Source organism: Myodes glareolus, chromosome 20 (assembly GCF_982192425.1).
Source record: "Myodes glareolus chromosome 20, mMyoGla1.1, whole genome shotgun sequence".
Classification (NCBI taxonomy): domain Eukaryota; kingdom Metazoa; phylum Chordata; class Mammalia; order Rodentia; family Cricetidae; genus Myodes; species Myodes glareolus.
Window position 1 is genome coordinate 29067331 of NC_142045.1, and position 15799 is coordinate 29083129.

Consider the following 15799-nt stretch of genomic DNA (forward strand, 5'->3'; position numbering starts at 1 on the left):
TTTGCTTTGTTTGACTGTCAGTCACCCCAGGATGAGCATCAGCAGTGAGCGAGACTAACAGAAGTAGTTCAAAGTATGGGTCCTTACTGTCTGGATATTATTCGCCCCCCAGCCAGGGAGAAATACCTTAAAATATTAGCCATGCTGTCATTTAATTCTTGACAAAATAAGTTTTAAATGCAAGTGTCATTTTGTAGTTTGTTTGCACAAAATTTATCCTCAAATTTACTCAAGTCATTGGAAACTCAAATTGTGTTAGAGAGAATAAGCAGTGGGCTTTGAAAAGCAAAGAAAGTGAGCCTTTTTTTGGCTGCTCTAAATTTCTCTTTGCTACAGCTCAATGGATGCTTTTACTGCTTTTACATTTCATTTCCATGTTGGAAATTTTTGTTAAATACTACATACTATTAAGGATATTTGATTTTCTTTCTTTTTTGAGTGCCTAAAAAAATTACTCTTGCCAATAGTTTGTGTCCAAAATGTGGTCTAAATTCACATGAGATCACATTACAAATGTCTGAAGGTACTTGTCAAGGATAATTCGGTTCATATGGCCCCCTCTAAACTCCGAGGGGCATGACATTCAGTTTACCCTCAGTGGAATTGTGCATTTCTTCAAAAACATGGTTTAAGTTTCAAGAAGATATTCCCATTCTCCTGTGTAATTTGGTTATTGGTCCAAAAACACAGAACAATTTTTACAATACTTAGATACTTTTCCCTTGTACATCTTAAATTTTAAGAATCAATTATTTACTCTTCACTTATAGTTTGTGTTAAAAATAGTTGTTATCATCTTCTTAAGAAAATGTTTTCTTTCATTTTGAAGTATAAGGAACTGTATAAGGTGGTTGGTTAGTCTGCGTTCTACTTGATAAAAGAGCAGGCTCTCAGTTGTAGGTAGCTTGGCATCAGAGACTGTTTATTTCTGCGGAGCTGTGGCTGAGGTGCCCCCACCCCTCACACAGCACTTACTTCCTCCTTAAGTTCGCCTTGATTACTACATTCTTAGATGAATAGCAGGCTGAGTTTCTCAAGTAAACCTTTTTAGGTACTATAATAGTTTCTAATTATTTCCAGATTTTCTTTTTCAGGAAGTCTCCATGAGAAGAACTCTAAGAAAAATTGAGTGTTGTTACCCACAGGATTTCTTTAAGTTTCCATCAGTAAAGCTTAGCAGATGCCACTTGCATTTCTCTTTGCCTTATGTGTCAAGATAGAAATTGGAGGACCTCATGTAAAAAAATCATACTCTCAGTATTTAAGGGCTTTCTGACTTAAAGCACTGATTAAGCAAATGCCTGCTTAATAAATCATTCCTGTTCTCATTAAAAACTTTAAAATACATAAGTTAAAATAAAAACTCTTAGAATCTATGTATGGCATGCCCAGCATGAATTATTTTGTGGTTTATATGACTTTGTTCTTGTTTAAATACTTCATATACTTAACTGAAAGGATTTGGTGCCTTTATTGGTGTGGTCAGGGTGTGACCCAGGACTTTACAGACAGCGTTCACAAAGGAGCCACAACTGAGGAAACCCTTCTCCTTTCAAGTGATTTGGCCTTTGAACATTTAATGTTTTAAAACTTTTTCTCCAATTTGGTACAGTTTAGTCAGATGATACAAAAGAAAAATTTTTTTTTCTGGATATAATAAAGCCAAGATGAGGTTCTAAGGCAAGACTGAGGCTAATGCAGAGGCCTAATAAATGTCTTCATTCATATGTAGTCAGTACTGTACGGACTTGAGGTTGTGTAATAAGATGATAAATTTGAGAAAACCAGAGATGGCACCTTTATTTTTTTTCTCCAGGCCATTGGAAATATCATTAAATCCTGATTTTCTTGGTGAAATTCTGTCACATGAGAATCAGTGCTTACGTACTCTGTGGCCAGCTTTTGTTAGTATTTTGGTGGTTACTAAAGCCCTAGTGACACTCTTGCATTCCACAGGGAGGCTAGGCTTATCTATGGCATTGCAAATTACATCTATGAATTTGAAAGCAATGAGGCAGAACTTAAAAAACGAAACAAAATAAAAAATCAACAACAACAGCACATGGCTGAGTTTTTTAATTGATATAATCAAACAGCATGCAGCTGTGACTCTGAAGACTGAATGTCCTGGAAGGCACTATGGAAATGGACCCTGAAGCTGGAAGGCTTTCCCTGCTATGTTATCAGGGAAGGAGACATAGCTCTTGAAAACAGTTCAAACAGGTCTGCAAATCTGTTTGTCTGCCCTCAGTCCTGGCACCCACCTTGTTTATTACACATTAAAAATTAAATAATTAGGATTAGCAAGATGATTCCACAAGTAAAAGTGCTTGATCCACAAGCTGGACAACTAGAGTTAGATCTCCATAACCCATAATGAAACCAAATCCTTAAAACTATCACCTCACATCTAAATGAAAACAAGAAATAAAAAGGGAAGATATGACTGCTCCTAGGTATGGTGGAAGAGAACACTTATTGTAGATAAATGGAAGAGCAAAATAAATTTGAGGGAGAACATAGCCAGATGCATCTGGAAGGGTCCAGAGTGAATATACCTGCAAAGTGAGTCTGATCATGTGAGGAGAGGGAGAGAGGGCGACCAGGAGCAGTAGCCACGAGGATAAGAGACCCAAAAGGCCAAAAAAAATGACCAACATCGTCAAAATGGCTGGATTATAGAGGAAAGAGAAGCTGGGGAAGGGCAGCCCCAAACCCTGGGCTGTCTAGGGTAGGGGCTGGGTATGCCAGCCAGGATGACCCTGTAAAGGTAGGATGCTGGAAGAACCTGGCAGCCAGCATCTTCTTTGATATGTTAATAGGCACCTAAGCTAATCATTTGTGGGGGTTTTAGACCTAACAACTTCCACATGCACTCCTTCATAGCACAAGCATACCAATGCCCCCCACAGTATCATACACACATTAATAATAATAGCTATCACTATTATTAATAAAATGAATCCGTTTATTTGCTGGATTATGTAGAGTATTTCACATCTTCCTGAGTGTAATCTTTTAACAGTCTATTCTTTTGTTTGATACTTTCTGTAAGCTCCCTCCCTTCATGGTCACGTGAATTGGTTCATCTAAAAAGATATAGATGCTCACCCTAAAAGAAAAGTAAGCTTCAATGGGATAGTCAAGGAGAGGAAAAGGAGGCCATTATCAGAAGAGAAAGGTCCATCCCAGCTGAGAAATTTCTGTCCCGTCTCATGTAACTTCTTGTGTCATGTAAAAGGCCATCAAGTTCTCGTGCTAAATCACAAATTAGGAGAGATTTGCTTTACATGTTCAGTTTTTGAATATTGTTTAAGAAATTCTTATTGTATCAAACTTTAATTTCAAGTCTTCAAGAAATCCAAAACCATGTCTATAAATAAATCTTAATTATATATTTGAATGTGGCAAACACTAATTTTTTAAATGTTAGATATTTTCTCTTAGAATTGCTTTGTGTTCATAAATTTTGATGTGTTTTGTTTCATTTTTATTCAGTTTTTAAAAGGTTTTATGTTTCTTTTTGATTTCTGTTTTGGCCCAATTTTCATGTGATAGTATGATTGTTGTTCAGAGTCAGTTTTGTGTGCTTTTTTTTGTAGAAAATTCCATAGGCTTCTGAAAAAAAATGAAAATAAAGCAGAGAAAACATTCTTTAGTGTTTGGGTGGAATGTGCTGTTGATGTCTCTTAGATCAATTTGATGTATGGTATTGTCTGAAGGTTCAGTCTTTTGGTGAGAGTGGGGTATCGAAGTCACCTATTGTTTGTTAGGGTAGATGTGTGATTTTTAGATAGAGTGTTTCTTTTATAAAATCGGGTGTCCTTTTGTTTTGTGGGTAACTGTCTAGAACTGTAATACTCCCTTGATGGGTTTTTCCTTTAATAAGTATGTGCATCTATGTTGAACATGTTCAAAGTATAGTAGGAATAGTTTTCTATATATCACCATATATACTAAGTACTACAAATATAATTATTATTTATATTGTACCAGGGATGTGCTTACATTATATAGAAATATTATACCATTTATAGTATAATAAAGGGATTTGAGTACCCCTGAATATTGGTATCCTTATGTTGCCTGCTTGTTTTTACATGATTATCCTTTATATTAATAATCTCTCTAAATTAACCAGTTAATCATTAATACTTTTATTGTTTATTACATTATTTTTACTATAATCTTTTAATACAGTACTCACAAATATAAGCAATGAAAGGCCAAAAGAAAAGAATACTTAAAATGTTTTACACATACACTCAGATACAAATTACCTTATCTTTCTGTCCTAGGTGTCTGTCTTCCTTCCTTCCTCCCTCCCTCCCTTCTTTTCTTTCTTTCTCTTTCTTTTTCATTCTTTTTCTTTTTGCTATAATAAACATGATGACCAAAAGCAGGTTGGGGTAAAAAGGATTTATTTCAACTTAATCTTCTAGGTCATAGTCCATCATTAGGGAAGTCAGGACGGGAACTCAAGGCAGGAAAGTTGAAGGCAAGAACCATGGAAGAACATTGTTTATTGGCTCATCTCAGGATCACTTCCCTAGTGTAATATTGCCCACAGCAGGCTGGGTTCTTCTGCATCTACCAGCATTCAAGACAGTATACACAGACATGTCCATAGGCCAGTCTGACCTAGACAGTTTCTCAATTTAGGTTCCCTCTTCGAGTTGGCAATAAGAAACTAATCAGCACAATTTCCCTTGCATAGGAAATGTGTGGGACACTACTTTTTTTATTTTATACATATTCTTCACTCAAGTTTTTGTTCTTATTAGTTTTATTAGTTTATTGCTTGGATTTTTCAACATGTTGTCATATTATCAATTACAGTGAACATTTACTTTGAAGATTTTTAAGGACTACCACCACTTTTTGGTGATAGTTAATATTACGTAGATCTTAAGAACACTGGGAATAGAAAATCAATTTTCAATTTACAGAAGACTTTAAATCTATTCTTGCCCTCTTGTTTTCCTTCTAATATTTATCATATTTTCAAAATGTTTACGATAGATTAAATATCTAAGGATATTAAGTTGCCATGTTTAATTTTATACAAAGAAGGAGGAATGAGTAATGTGTACTGAGCTGGTATAGATGAGGAGAAACTGATGGAAAGAGTGATGTTTGGGGCCTGAGCTGTCTACCGGTCATCATACTGACATAAGAGAACATAGGGATTTCATTGTCACCCTTCTGGAACTTATTTGTCTTCAAAGTGTCCCATTTCAAAGGGTCTTCACACAAGATCCAATTCCCTAAGAAAGCCCCTCATCTTGAGGAAGTTTTATGCATCCACAAGGAACAGTTAAAAATGGTGGCCAACCTAGTTTAAAGACTTGGTGGTCCTCTGCAATCATTTCAAATTGAAATTAAATGTTTCCCACAAGATAAAAATTTGATGTGGAGTGTTTATATGCCCAGCAGGATGCAAGCATGCTGCTCCTTTACTCATAATGAGTTTATACTGTGCAGGGGTCTCTTGGGGCAAGATATAGCCTGAGAAAACATTTATTTCACAAAAATTCAAAAAAAAAATAGTACATTGGTCTAAGATAGAAATTTCTTAAATGAAGTCTCATGCCTCTATTATCCATTGGCTTGTTTATATTTAAACACCAACATCCTTACCTTAGGTCTGACTTTTTACTGCTCTTTGTTTATCAAAGGTTATATCAAAATTATCCTCTGACCTAAAGGCAGACTGCAGATACTTTTAGTGTGATCTAAATAGTTTTCAAAACATTTACTCTGCTCATCTTGTGCATTGGAGACTTGGATGTGTTCTAGAAAATGTCTGTGGTTCTATGTTTCAGGAGTTTACCGTTATTTGTCTCTAAGACTCTTCATAGTGGAGTGAATTGTTATCACAGTAAATGTCAAGTAGTTCTGAAAAGCTAATACCTTTTATCGAATCTTGATTTGCAATAAACTTAGTATTTAAGATCAATGTCTTAGAGGATGGTAGCATGACACCTATTTAAAATGTAAGAAAAGAAGATCTCTGTGATTTTTCAATAAAGATGAAATTGAAAGGAGTTCTGAGAAAAGCCTTGCCAAGGTGCTTAGTGGCTGCAGTCCAGTGACTTTGTGTTGTCTCCAAGTCTTTTCCCAGTTACTGATTCTCTTGTGCATAAAATGTAGATTCATGTTTTTCCTTGAAATAATCATCCATCAGTTTGGGTAGGAGGAGCAGGCCGCAAGTTCTTCCAAGCCGCCTGGCTTGCTTACACCCAAGATAATCACACAAAAACTGTATTAATTAGATCACTGCTTGGCCCATTAGCTCTAGCTTCTTATTGGTCAATCTGTTACATATTCATTTAACCCATTTCTTTTCATATATCACCAAGAAGGTCATGGCCTACCAGCAAAGGTTCAGCATGTCTATCTCTGGCAATGGCTTCATAGTATTCCTGACTCTGCCCTTCCTTCTCCCAGCATTCAGTCCAGTCCTCCTCGCCTACCTAAGTTCTGCTCTATCAACAGGCCAAGGCAGTTTCTTTACTCATTAATGGTAATTACAGCACACAGAGGGGACTCCCACATCACCTCCCCTTTTCTGTTCAAATAAAAAAGTTTTTAACCTTAATGTAGTAAAATTACATATAACAGTGATCAAGCAAGAATTACAGTTACAATATTTATGCCCATCATTTATCATATCTAAGGAAAGCTATAACTATAACTATAAATTCTTCAACTCCATCAAAGACTTCAGAATGATATAATACTACCTAAGAAAACAGGAAGTACATTGTAAGCAACTTCCAAAACTCTAGAATTGACAGAGACTTCTTACTGCCTGGACAGTCACCCAAAGTTCTTCTGTACTGTGGGGCATCCACCTTCTGCCTACAGGACTATAATATCCAGCAGATTTTTTTCACGAAGTAGAAAATTTCAAAGACAGGTCTGCCTATATTGGCAGTTTGCCAGTCACTTTCTTCTATCCTGCAGAATGTCTCGCACAATCTCCCATGAAGCAGGAACCCCGAAGGACTCCCTCACCCCCAGGCAGGTTCATCAGTCACCTCTCCGTGGATCCCACATGTCCAGTTTATCTAACAAACTCCATAAGGAGCGTCTTTGATGCCCATTCTCCTCTTGAAGTAGACTGGAGCTGCCAGGAGCAGATGTGTCTCACTGTCATGAAAAGTCCTAAATTTTTAAAACATTTAAATGCCATATTCTGAAGGTTATGAAAGATTTGAAGAAAACCTAACTAACTGAAATATATCTCTGTATATCTAGAAAAGCTAAATTGACTACAATCTTGACTATTATAGATGACTATCTATTAACCTATATTTCTTAACTACACATTACATTTTCAAATGAATTACACATACACAATACCTCAATCAAGGGCAGTACAGTATAACAAAATTTGTCTAAAATTTGTATCAATAAACCAAGATCCACACCAATGCAAATTATTTATATCTATATCACGTCCCCCTTTAAATGTAAACAAAGAATTATAAACAATATTTGGGAATATGGGCATAGTTCTGTCCATACTACTTCCTGTTGTTTGGGGGTGCTGTTAATCAGGTCTTTTATGGTGTATCCTGTGTACTAGGTTCATCTCAGTCATCAGTTGGGCGAAGTATTTTCTTTGTAGGGGTATTCACATCAACCTTTCAGGGAGTCTTGTTCCATGAAATCATATTGGTCTGGAAGCAATCCACAGATTCTCATCTTCTGTGAAAACAAAAGAACCTCTTTTCCAAAGCAACATATCCTTCGACTCAAATTTTGGAATCAAGATACCCTTATGTTGGTTTAACTTAGCAGTCCATACAATGGAATGTCTCTCTGTACTTAGCTCCTTCACAGTAAAAAAATTTCAAAATTCAAAGATAACACAATAATATACATAATTCAGACTCTCTGAGAATTTTCCATCTTTACATGGCTTATTCTTTGTTTGCTTCTTTTAATCTATGACTTTCTATACTCTGTCACTTTAAAGACTATCTTTTTTAAGCATTAACTTTATTTTATGACTCTCTATACTCTTTTTCTTCTCTCTTCCAAGCCTATGTACATTTATCCAACAGTGTGCCTATTTATAGAACTGTTTTTGTCTGGATTTATCTTTATTGCATATATGTAATTATTTTCTTTCCAGGAGAACTTTTTAAAATGCTAAGCACATCTTAAAACTTAAGCTGTAGCATTACTAGGTCAAATATGGTACTTCCTGCCTGCCCTGCCCAGTCCAGCGTAGCGGAGCCTCTTGTGCATCTGAGCCTCATGCATTGCCCCATTTCCAGGCACACAGCCAGTCCACGTTGCCATTAAGCAAGTTGCAACAGTCGGTTCACAAACCCCATCTAAATGCTTGGCCTTGAAAGAGCCAGAGTTAGTTCTTTCCCATTGCCTGGAAACTACCATTTTGAAACCGCATGGCTGCTACCTCTGAATCAGTAAGACCTCTCTGAAAGGAGCTGTGGCACACTACCAACAAATGGCAACAAGCTGTGTTAGACTCTGTATTTTTGTCTCTGGAATTAAACTCTCTCGGGTTTTTAAGTGGATTTTAGTTTTCCTTGTTGGCACCAATTTGTAAGGGGAGCAGGACGCTTGTTCTTCCCGACCACCCAGCTAGCTTACACCCAAAATAATCACACAGAAAATGTATCAGTTAAATCTCTGCTTGGCCCATTAACTCTAGTTTCTTATTGGCTAATCTCTTACATATTAGTTGTGTGAGGGAGATGCCATGGAGCCACTGGAGATAGACATGCTGAAACTTTGCTGGTAGGCCACGATCTCATGGTGATGCACAGATTAATGGAGATGGATTAAATTAAGACCTAAGAGTTAGCCAATAGAAGCTAGAGCTAATGGGCCAAGCTCTGGTGATTTAATTAATACAATTTCTGGGTGGTTATTTCGGGGCTAAGCTAGCAGGGCGGCTAGGACACACAAGCAGGCCCTCTGTGCAGCAAATTTGCTTCAGTAATTTATTTTCAGCATAACTTCAAAGCTCTAAATGGGAATATGAGATATAGGGAGAAAAAAAGTTGAGGTTGACAAGAAGACTTTTCTGTGAACCTGAATTCATGGTCAGGGCAATTGAATTCCTCTGGGTAACTAGCATTTATATAAAGAAAAGCATGAGTTTCTATATAATGAGCTAAATAAAGTTTTGTTTCAATGCTGCATAGCTGTTAATTGACAATAGCAATATCATTAATTATTTCTATATCATAATTATTCAGAAAATATCTGTATTGAGTTAATTATATAATAATATTAATTTGAGTCAAACTTGTATTTGAGATGCTAAGAAATGTCACTTTGTTATAATAAATATTCATTCCACTATATCAGTTGAGCTGTAAAAATATTATAAAATATAGTGGTTTTTCCTGTGCAAAAAGAAAAAGAAACATAAGTCATGAAATGGAATTTGCAGATGAGCGGTTTGAGTGATTAATAGAAATTGTATATGTGTGTACATTAATGGAGCTAGAGAAATACTCATAGAACTACTGAAAGGAATATAATTTTCACTATAAAACTTGCATGCCCAGCATTTATTTTTAAGAAAGCTGAAGATACTTGAATTAACCCAGCACCAAAATGGATATTTAAATTATATTCCAAATTTTCCATGGAAAGTGTACAAAATAAACAGCATTCTTTCCTAATAAAAGCACTGTATCATAGTTGTTGTTGTTCATAGTTGTGGCCCTTTCTCTGTGAGCCCACCAGATTCAAGCATTCTGAAAATTTGACTAATGTCCAGTTAGCAAAGAGATAATACTTTAGAGTAATATTTTTACTATTAAGTACTGTGTTACACATTTGAGCATAATAAATTTGTAGCTTTGTGCTGTTTCAATCTTTTTAAATGTGAGTCTGACTAGAGTGGTTTATTCCCAAGACAGTCTGAAGATATGAATATGTAAAGGTACAAATGCATAAATGTATAGCAGCATAAAGGTATATATACATAAAGGCATAGATTGCATAATGTAACAGATACATAAAGGCATAGGTGCATAAAGGCAAAGATGTTTACTGCTACAAATGCATAAAGGCATATAAATGTATAAAGGCACAGAAACATAGAGATATGTTGCATAAATATATATATGCATAAAGACATAGATGCATAGCTGTGTATGGCTATCGATGCAGAAAGGCACAGATGCATAAAGGTATATGTGCATGGAGGTGTGTGTGTGTATATATATGTATGTGTATATATATATATGCACAGATACATAAGCATATAGATGCATAAATGCACAGATGCATAAAGGTATATGTGCATAGATATACAGCATGATTCATAAAAACCCAGAGATAGATATTGAGGTCCAGTCTGAAGGTCAGAAAAACGAAACAGCCAGCCACTGGTTCTTACCTCTACTTCAGTCCAAAATGGCGATCTTGCCTCAAGGAACCTTAGAATGAGACTGTGTCTGAGAGCTGTCTCTTCCCATCTTATATTCCATTTTATTGCTGGCTTTAAGGGCATGCACCACTACCACCCTGGTTTCTATGGCAAACTAGTGTGGCTACTGAGATTAACAATGTGTGTCAAAACTGCCTGATCTGTAAGGCTGAACAGTGGGGCTATTTTATTCTCTGATCTTCAGGCAAACTTTATTAAAATACAAATGAAGTATCACTACAAAAATGTATCGATGCATACATGCATATATAAAGGTTTTCTTGCATAAACATAGATGCATAAAGCCATTTCTAATTTTGCTTCCAGTTGTAATGAAAACTATGTAGTAATGAGTAAAATTTTCAGTCATATAAAATATCTTTTCCTTGTGTATAGCTTTAAGCCTGTATAGCTTTGGCCATTTGTTCTTTCCTGGAAGGAAGCTTGGTGCTGAACTAAACTTCTGTCTTAATTTCCAGCAAATTTCAGTTTTCTGGGAACCAAAAGCCACCTTCTAAACTGTGTGAATCAGGGTCATTAAAATCTCTTTCTTCTGAGATGACACTTGTTATAAAACCTTGCAAAGTATAATATAGGTTACTTACAGTGTCAGCATGGGCCTTAGTTAGTTACTATTTCATTTGCATGTTCATATTTCTTACATTTGCTTTGGTTTATCATTTTAGGAATGGCAGAATTCTATCCAGAAGAATGCAGGCCTTGCATTTATTGAACTCATCAATGAAGGAAGGTAATTAATTTTACACTTTTGGGCAACTAGACCATGTGCATTTGATTCCACTGGGCAACTGCTTTTCCTTACCATCTGTTCTAAAGATTGTTAGAAAATAGCTTTGAATTAAATAATTTAACATGTAGGTACTTAAATTTTAAAATAATAAATTTTAGGTAGTAAGTAGTTTTTGGAGACAAGGTATATATAAGTGATTATTGGATTTATGATGTTTTGTGAGATTTGAGCCACAAAGTTGTTTCAGACAGATCATGTAAACCCAGTCTGCAGTCCCATCTGCCACCCCATCTGTTTTCAGGCTAAGCTCAGTGTTTATGCTTGAGCCCTCATCAGTTCACATGAACCAGTGTCCTCTGATCCTGTCATGCAATTGGTACCTGACTGGAAGTATAAGGAATGTTCAATACAGAAGATGTAACAGCCTTAGTTCGGGGTGTCTGTTACCATTGTTAATGATGCCATAGGTGATATTTTGTTTGAAACCATTGCTGTATTTATCACTGTTATGTGTGGTTGTTTACTATGAGATTTTTTGGTGCTTTATTGGTGATAGACAAATCAGGGTTGCTAGAGCTGTCAACCTTTGACATGTGTAATTTCTATCAACCCAAGGCATGCAGCCATTACAAGGTGAATTTCCTGTATGTTATAGTGCATTCTAAGGAAAACAATTACTAAATATTTGGTATGATGTTTGCTTTTGGGGGGGAATAAGCTTTACATAAATTAATATGGCAGTAATGCTTACAGTGTAAGAACTTGGCTTTTTCTTCAAGGAAAAGTAGTTTATATGTAGAATGGCTTTGCTTTCTTCTATTACTGCACTGTATCCTGAGAAACTACCTCTGCCTGTATAGTATCTTATTGCACATATCTTTTCCTATCAATAAACAATGTTTTCATCATAATATACTTCTGAAACTTAAAATAATTTTATGCTTACTACAATGTAAAAAAAATGAAGGAAATTATAATAACTGGTAATAGGGAATGAGATGGCTCAAGTGTTAACAGGACTGGCTGGCTGATCTTCCAGAGGACCCAGGTTCAATTCCCAGCACCCATATGATGGTTCACAACCATCCTTAACTCCAGTTTGTTGTAAAAGGAGCAGCTGGCCGCTCCCTGCAGCCCGGCTCCCAGCCGCCTGGCTAGCTAGCTTATACCCCGAAATAACAACACACAAATTGTATTCATTTAAACACTGCCTAGCCCATGTTTCTTGCCTCTTATTAGCTAACTGGCCCATGTTTCTTGCCTCTTATTAGCTAACTCTCACATATTGATTCAACCCACTTCTAATAATCTGTATCGCCACTTGACTGTGGCTTACCGGCATGAGTCTAACCAGAGTCCATCTCAGAGAGAAGAGCCATGGCGTCTACCTGACTCTGCTTTATTTCTCCAAGCATTCTGTTCGGTCTACTCCACCTATCTAAATTCTGCCCTATCAAAAAGCCAAGGCAGTTTCTTTATTTAACCAATGAAAGTAACACATAGACAGAAGACCCTCCTATACCATTTCCCTTTTTTCTGTTTAAATAAAAAAAGGCTTTAACTTTAACATAGTAAAATTACATATAACAAAACAGTTATAAAGCAAGAATTACTGTTACAATATTTATATCTATTTTATCTTTTATCATAACTAAGGAAAACTATAACTATCTATCTATTCTTAAACTCCATCAAAAACTCCAGAAGGATATAATACTACCTAAGTAAACAAGGAAGTAAGTAACTTCCAAAACTCTAGAAATGACCTAGACATCTCACTGCCTGTCCAGTCACCCAGAGTTCTTCTGTACCATTGGGGCATCTATCTTCAGCCTAAAGAATCACAAAACAATCCCACACCAGTTTGGAATTATGATTAATAAAAGGGATATTTATTTAAAGGGGAAAAAACTTACTGATCCCCGTAAGACAACAGCCTCCTGCACGACCAGGAAAAGCGTCTGATAGCCAGAAGTGGAATCCGAATCAAGAGCACAAGCAGAGGGCTGCAGCCCCTCTTTTAAAGTGAAAGATACCACACCCCAGTGGGCTGGTATCTCAAAGGCTATTGGCTAAAGGAGCAAAAGTAGCTCCCGCAGCACCAGTTACAGGGAATGATGCCCTCTTTTGGACTCTGTGGGAATCAGAAATGAGAACAATTATTTTACTGTCAATAATACTTGTAAGAGCTAAGGGAGCTGAATTTCTAATGATTTAATTAAATTATAATTATTGTCAGAAAAGAATGGCACTAGAAAATTTGCTAATATCAAAGATATAAAGCTTCTATGAGTTTCCTTTTCCAGTAGTAGTTTAGAGTTTGCTGTTTATTGAGAGGAAATGAAAATAAAATATTGATCACTTTTTAAAACAATTAAATCGGAAACTCTCATCAAGAACTCATTGCTCCATACAAGCTTTACTACATGAATGAGGGGAATATATGCTATTGTACATGAAGCTACAGGCTTCAAGATGGCCATTATTCTAAAATGACTTTTATCTTGACAACATGTTTAAGGCTGGAGGAACCATGCCACTGAGAAGAGAGTGCCATCTTAAATTTGACCTGAGACACAATTAAAAGACATCCAGACTAGGGGAGAATAAAGCTCTAGACTAGAGGACTAGAAATGGAGTTCAGTCGATACTTCTTGCCTAGTATTCCAGAAACCTATTGTTTGAACCCTAATAGCACATAAACATATGGTCGAACATGCTTGTGATACCACATCTTGAGAGGTACACAGAGGATTATTAGAAACTCAAAGTGATGCTCAGCTATTCAGTGAGGCAAGTCTAAAAGACACAAGACTATGTCTTTAAAATCAAACAATAACTTGTAGACAGTGATATAGTGCAAAGGCCTGGAGGCTTGCTGTAACAAGGTATGCTGCAGAGGAGGTCTTTCCAGTCACCCCACAGCTACTGGCTCTACTACCACAAACTCCAGCAACACAGGATCCTGTCATGAGAGAACTTGTGGTGTTCTGGGTGCTGGGAAGTCATTGCTGAAGATTAGGCATTGTGTGCAGTGTAATGCACAGATTCAAGGGATTCAGCATGGAACCTGACTGCCCTGTGAGGTTTCAGGCCTCTTTTTAGGGGTGATTTAGCTGTGAGGATGGAAGAATGAGCATATTAGAAAGTATCATTTGGAAATTAGGTCAAAAAGACTATGGTGAAAGAGAGAAGACAAAAAGCAAAGAACAAAAACAAAAAACAAAAACAGCCTGGTTTATGGCTTTGATAAATGGATGTCATGTAATAGAGGTTCAAGGGGAGCAGTCCAGGAGGAGCATAGTTTGATGAGAAGTACTTTTGCTTTGGGTTACACTGAACTTGTGAAATGCCCAGTTCCAGAGGTTCAGAATGTATCAAAGTACTTGGATTCTGGACTCTTCAGTGTCATAAACCACACGTTGGGGTGACTTCTTTCATGGTCTTGACATGATGGGTTTGTACGTTCCAGGATAGAAACACGTGGATTAGAAATGTTAGGTGGGAGGAACGGAGATATGAAAGAAATACAGAGACCTAGGGTAGTACCAGGAGGGCAACTCAATGAATACTGAATTCATCCACATTTATTTTTCATATGGTTTTATAACCCAATACAAAGGAGGGGGGAAGAAGAAGGCACAAGACTGCTTTAACAAGACATAAAGGACAACCAGAACAGTTACTTGTTTCAAGTCTTGATACATTAAGCCATGATTTCCTGAGATTTGATTCTTTGGGCAGGATATGCAGCGAATACCCCTTAGACCGAGTATTCTGTAGGCAGCCACTCCCAATGTCAAATCTCCTATTTTAAAATGAAGAAGCAGGAATAGCCTTGAATTATCTGACCTTTGATCAGGGTGTTGTGGATCCACCTCCTCTGTGGGCCATATTAATGTCAAAGATACCAAGTAACCACACCCTAGGTCAGGAGTTCTTGTTTGTAGCCACACCTATTGTCAACAACTTTTAGAGAGTAAAAATAAGCTCAAACTCTCTAACTTGTAGTCAAGGGCCCACATCTGTGGGCCCCAACACTGCAGAAAGCAAGCTGGAAGGGTTTTACGTAAGTGGGAACCTTCCAGTACATGGGGCCCATCTTTTGCCCCACATCTCCATGTGTTTGCCTCTCTCTGTGTCTCCTGGAGTTAGCTTAGATACTACCCTGTCATGGACATTTCTATGAACAGTCAGCCACCTTCATGATGCCATCTCCAGTTACCTTCTTTGTCACCAGTCTATAGATCTCCATCCTAAAATTCTCTGCTTAAAAATTAGACTTTATTTGCTGCTTTAGATATGTGTAGGCCACCACATGTGTGCTTCCTGAAATAGTGCCTTAGTGTGTATTAGAAATTAGAAGTATTTATGAGAGTAGTGAGAATATTGTTAAAATGACTAGTGTTGAAAAAACTGGAGAGAAGTGACTGAGGAAACCTCAGAGCTTGTGGGATGACATGGAAAAGCCTATAGTGGGGTCTGTATTTACAATCTAGTGTTTTCCCCTGCAGTCCAAGGTAGGTGGGAAGAAGGCTTAGCACACTCCCTTCTCTCTTCACTGAGCCTGTAAATTAACTCTTTTCCCCTTCTCAGCCCTTCCCCTTCCCCTTGGGCCTTAC

The 15799-nt window shown here is 36.9% G+C and overlaps 1 protein-coding gene across 3 annotated transcripts in view; it reads left to right on the plus strand.

Moving 5' to 3' along the window:
• The window catches only part of Nbea (neurobeachin), a 515411-nt gene that overhangs the window by 250616 nt on the left and 248996 nt on the right, over nucleotides 1–15799 (plus strand). For all 3 annotated transcript variants that reach the window (XM_087899501.1, XM_087899503.1, XM_087899502.1), the window contains exon 35: nucleotides 11113–11177. In XM_087899501.1, coding sequence (XP_087755627.1) covers nucleotides 11113–11177 — 65 coding nt within the window. The remainder of the gene's footprint in view (nucleotides 1–11112; nucleotides 11178–15799) is intronic.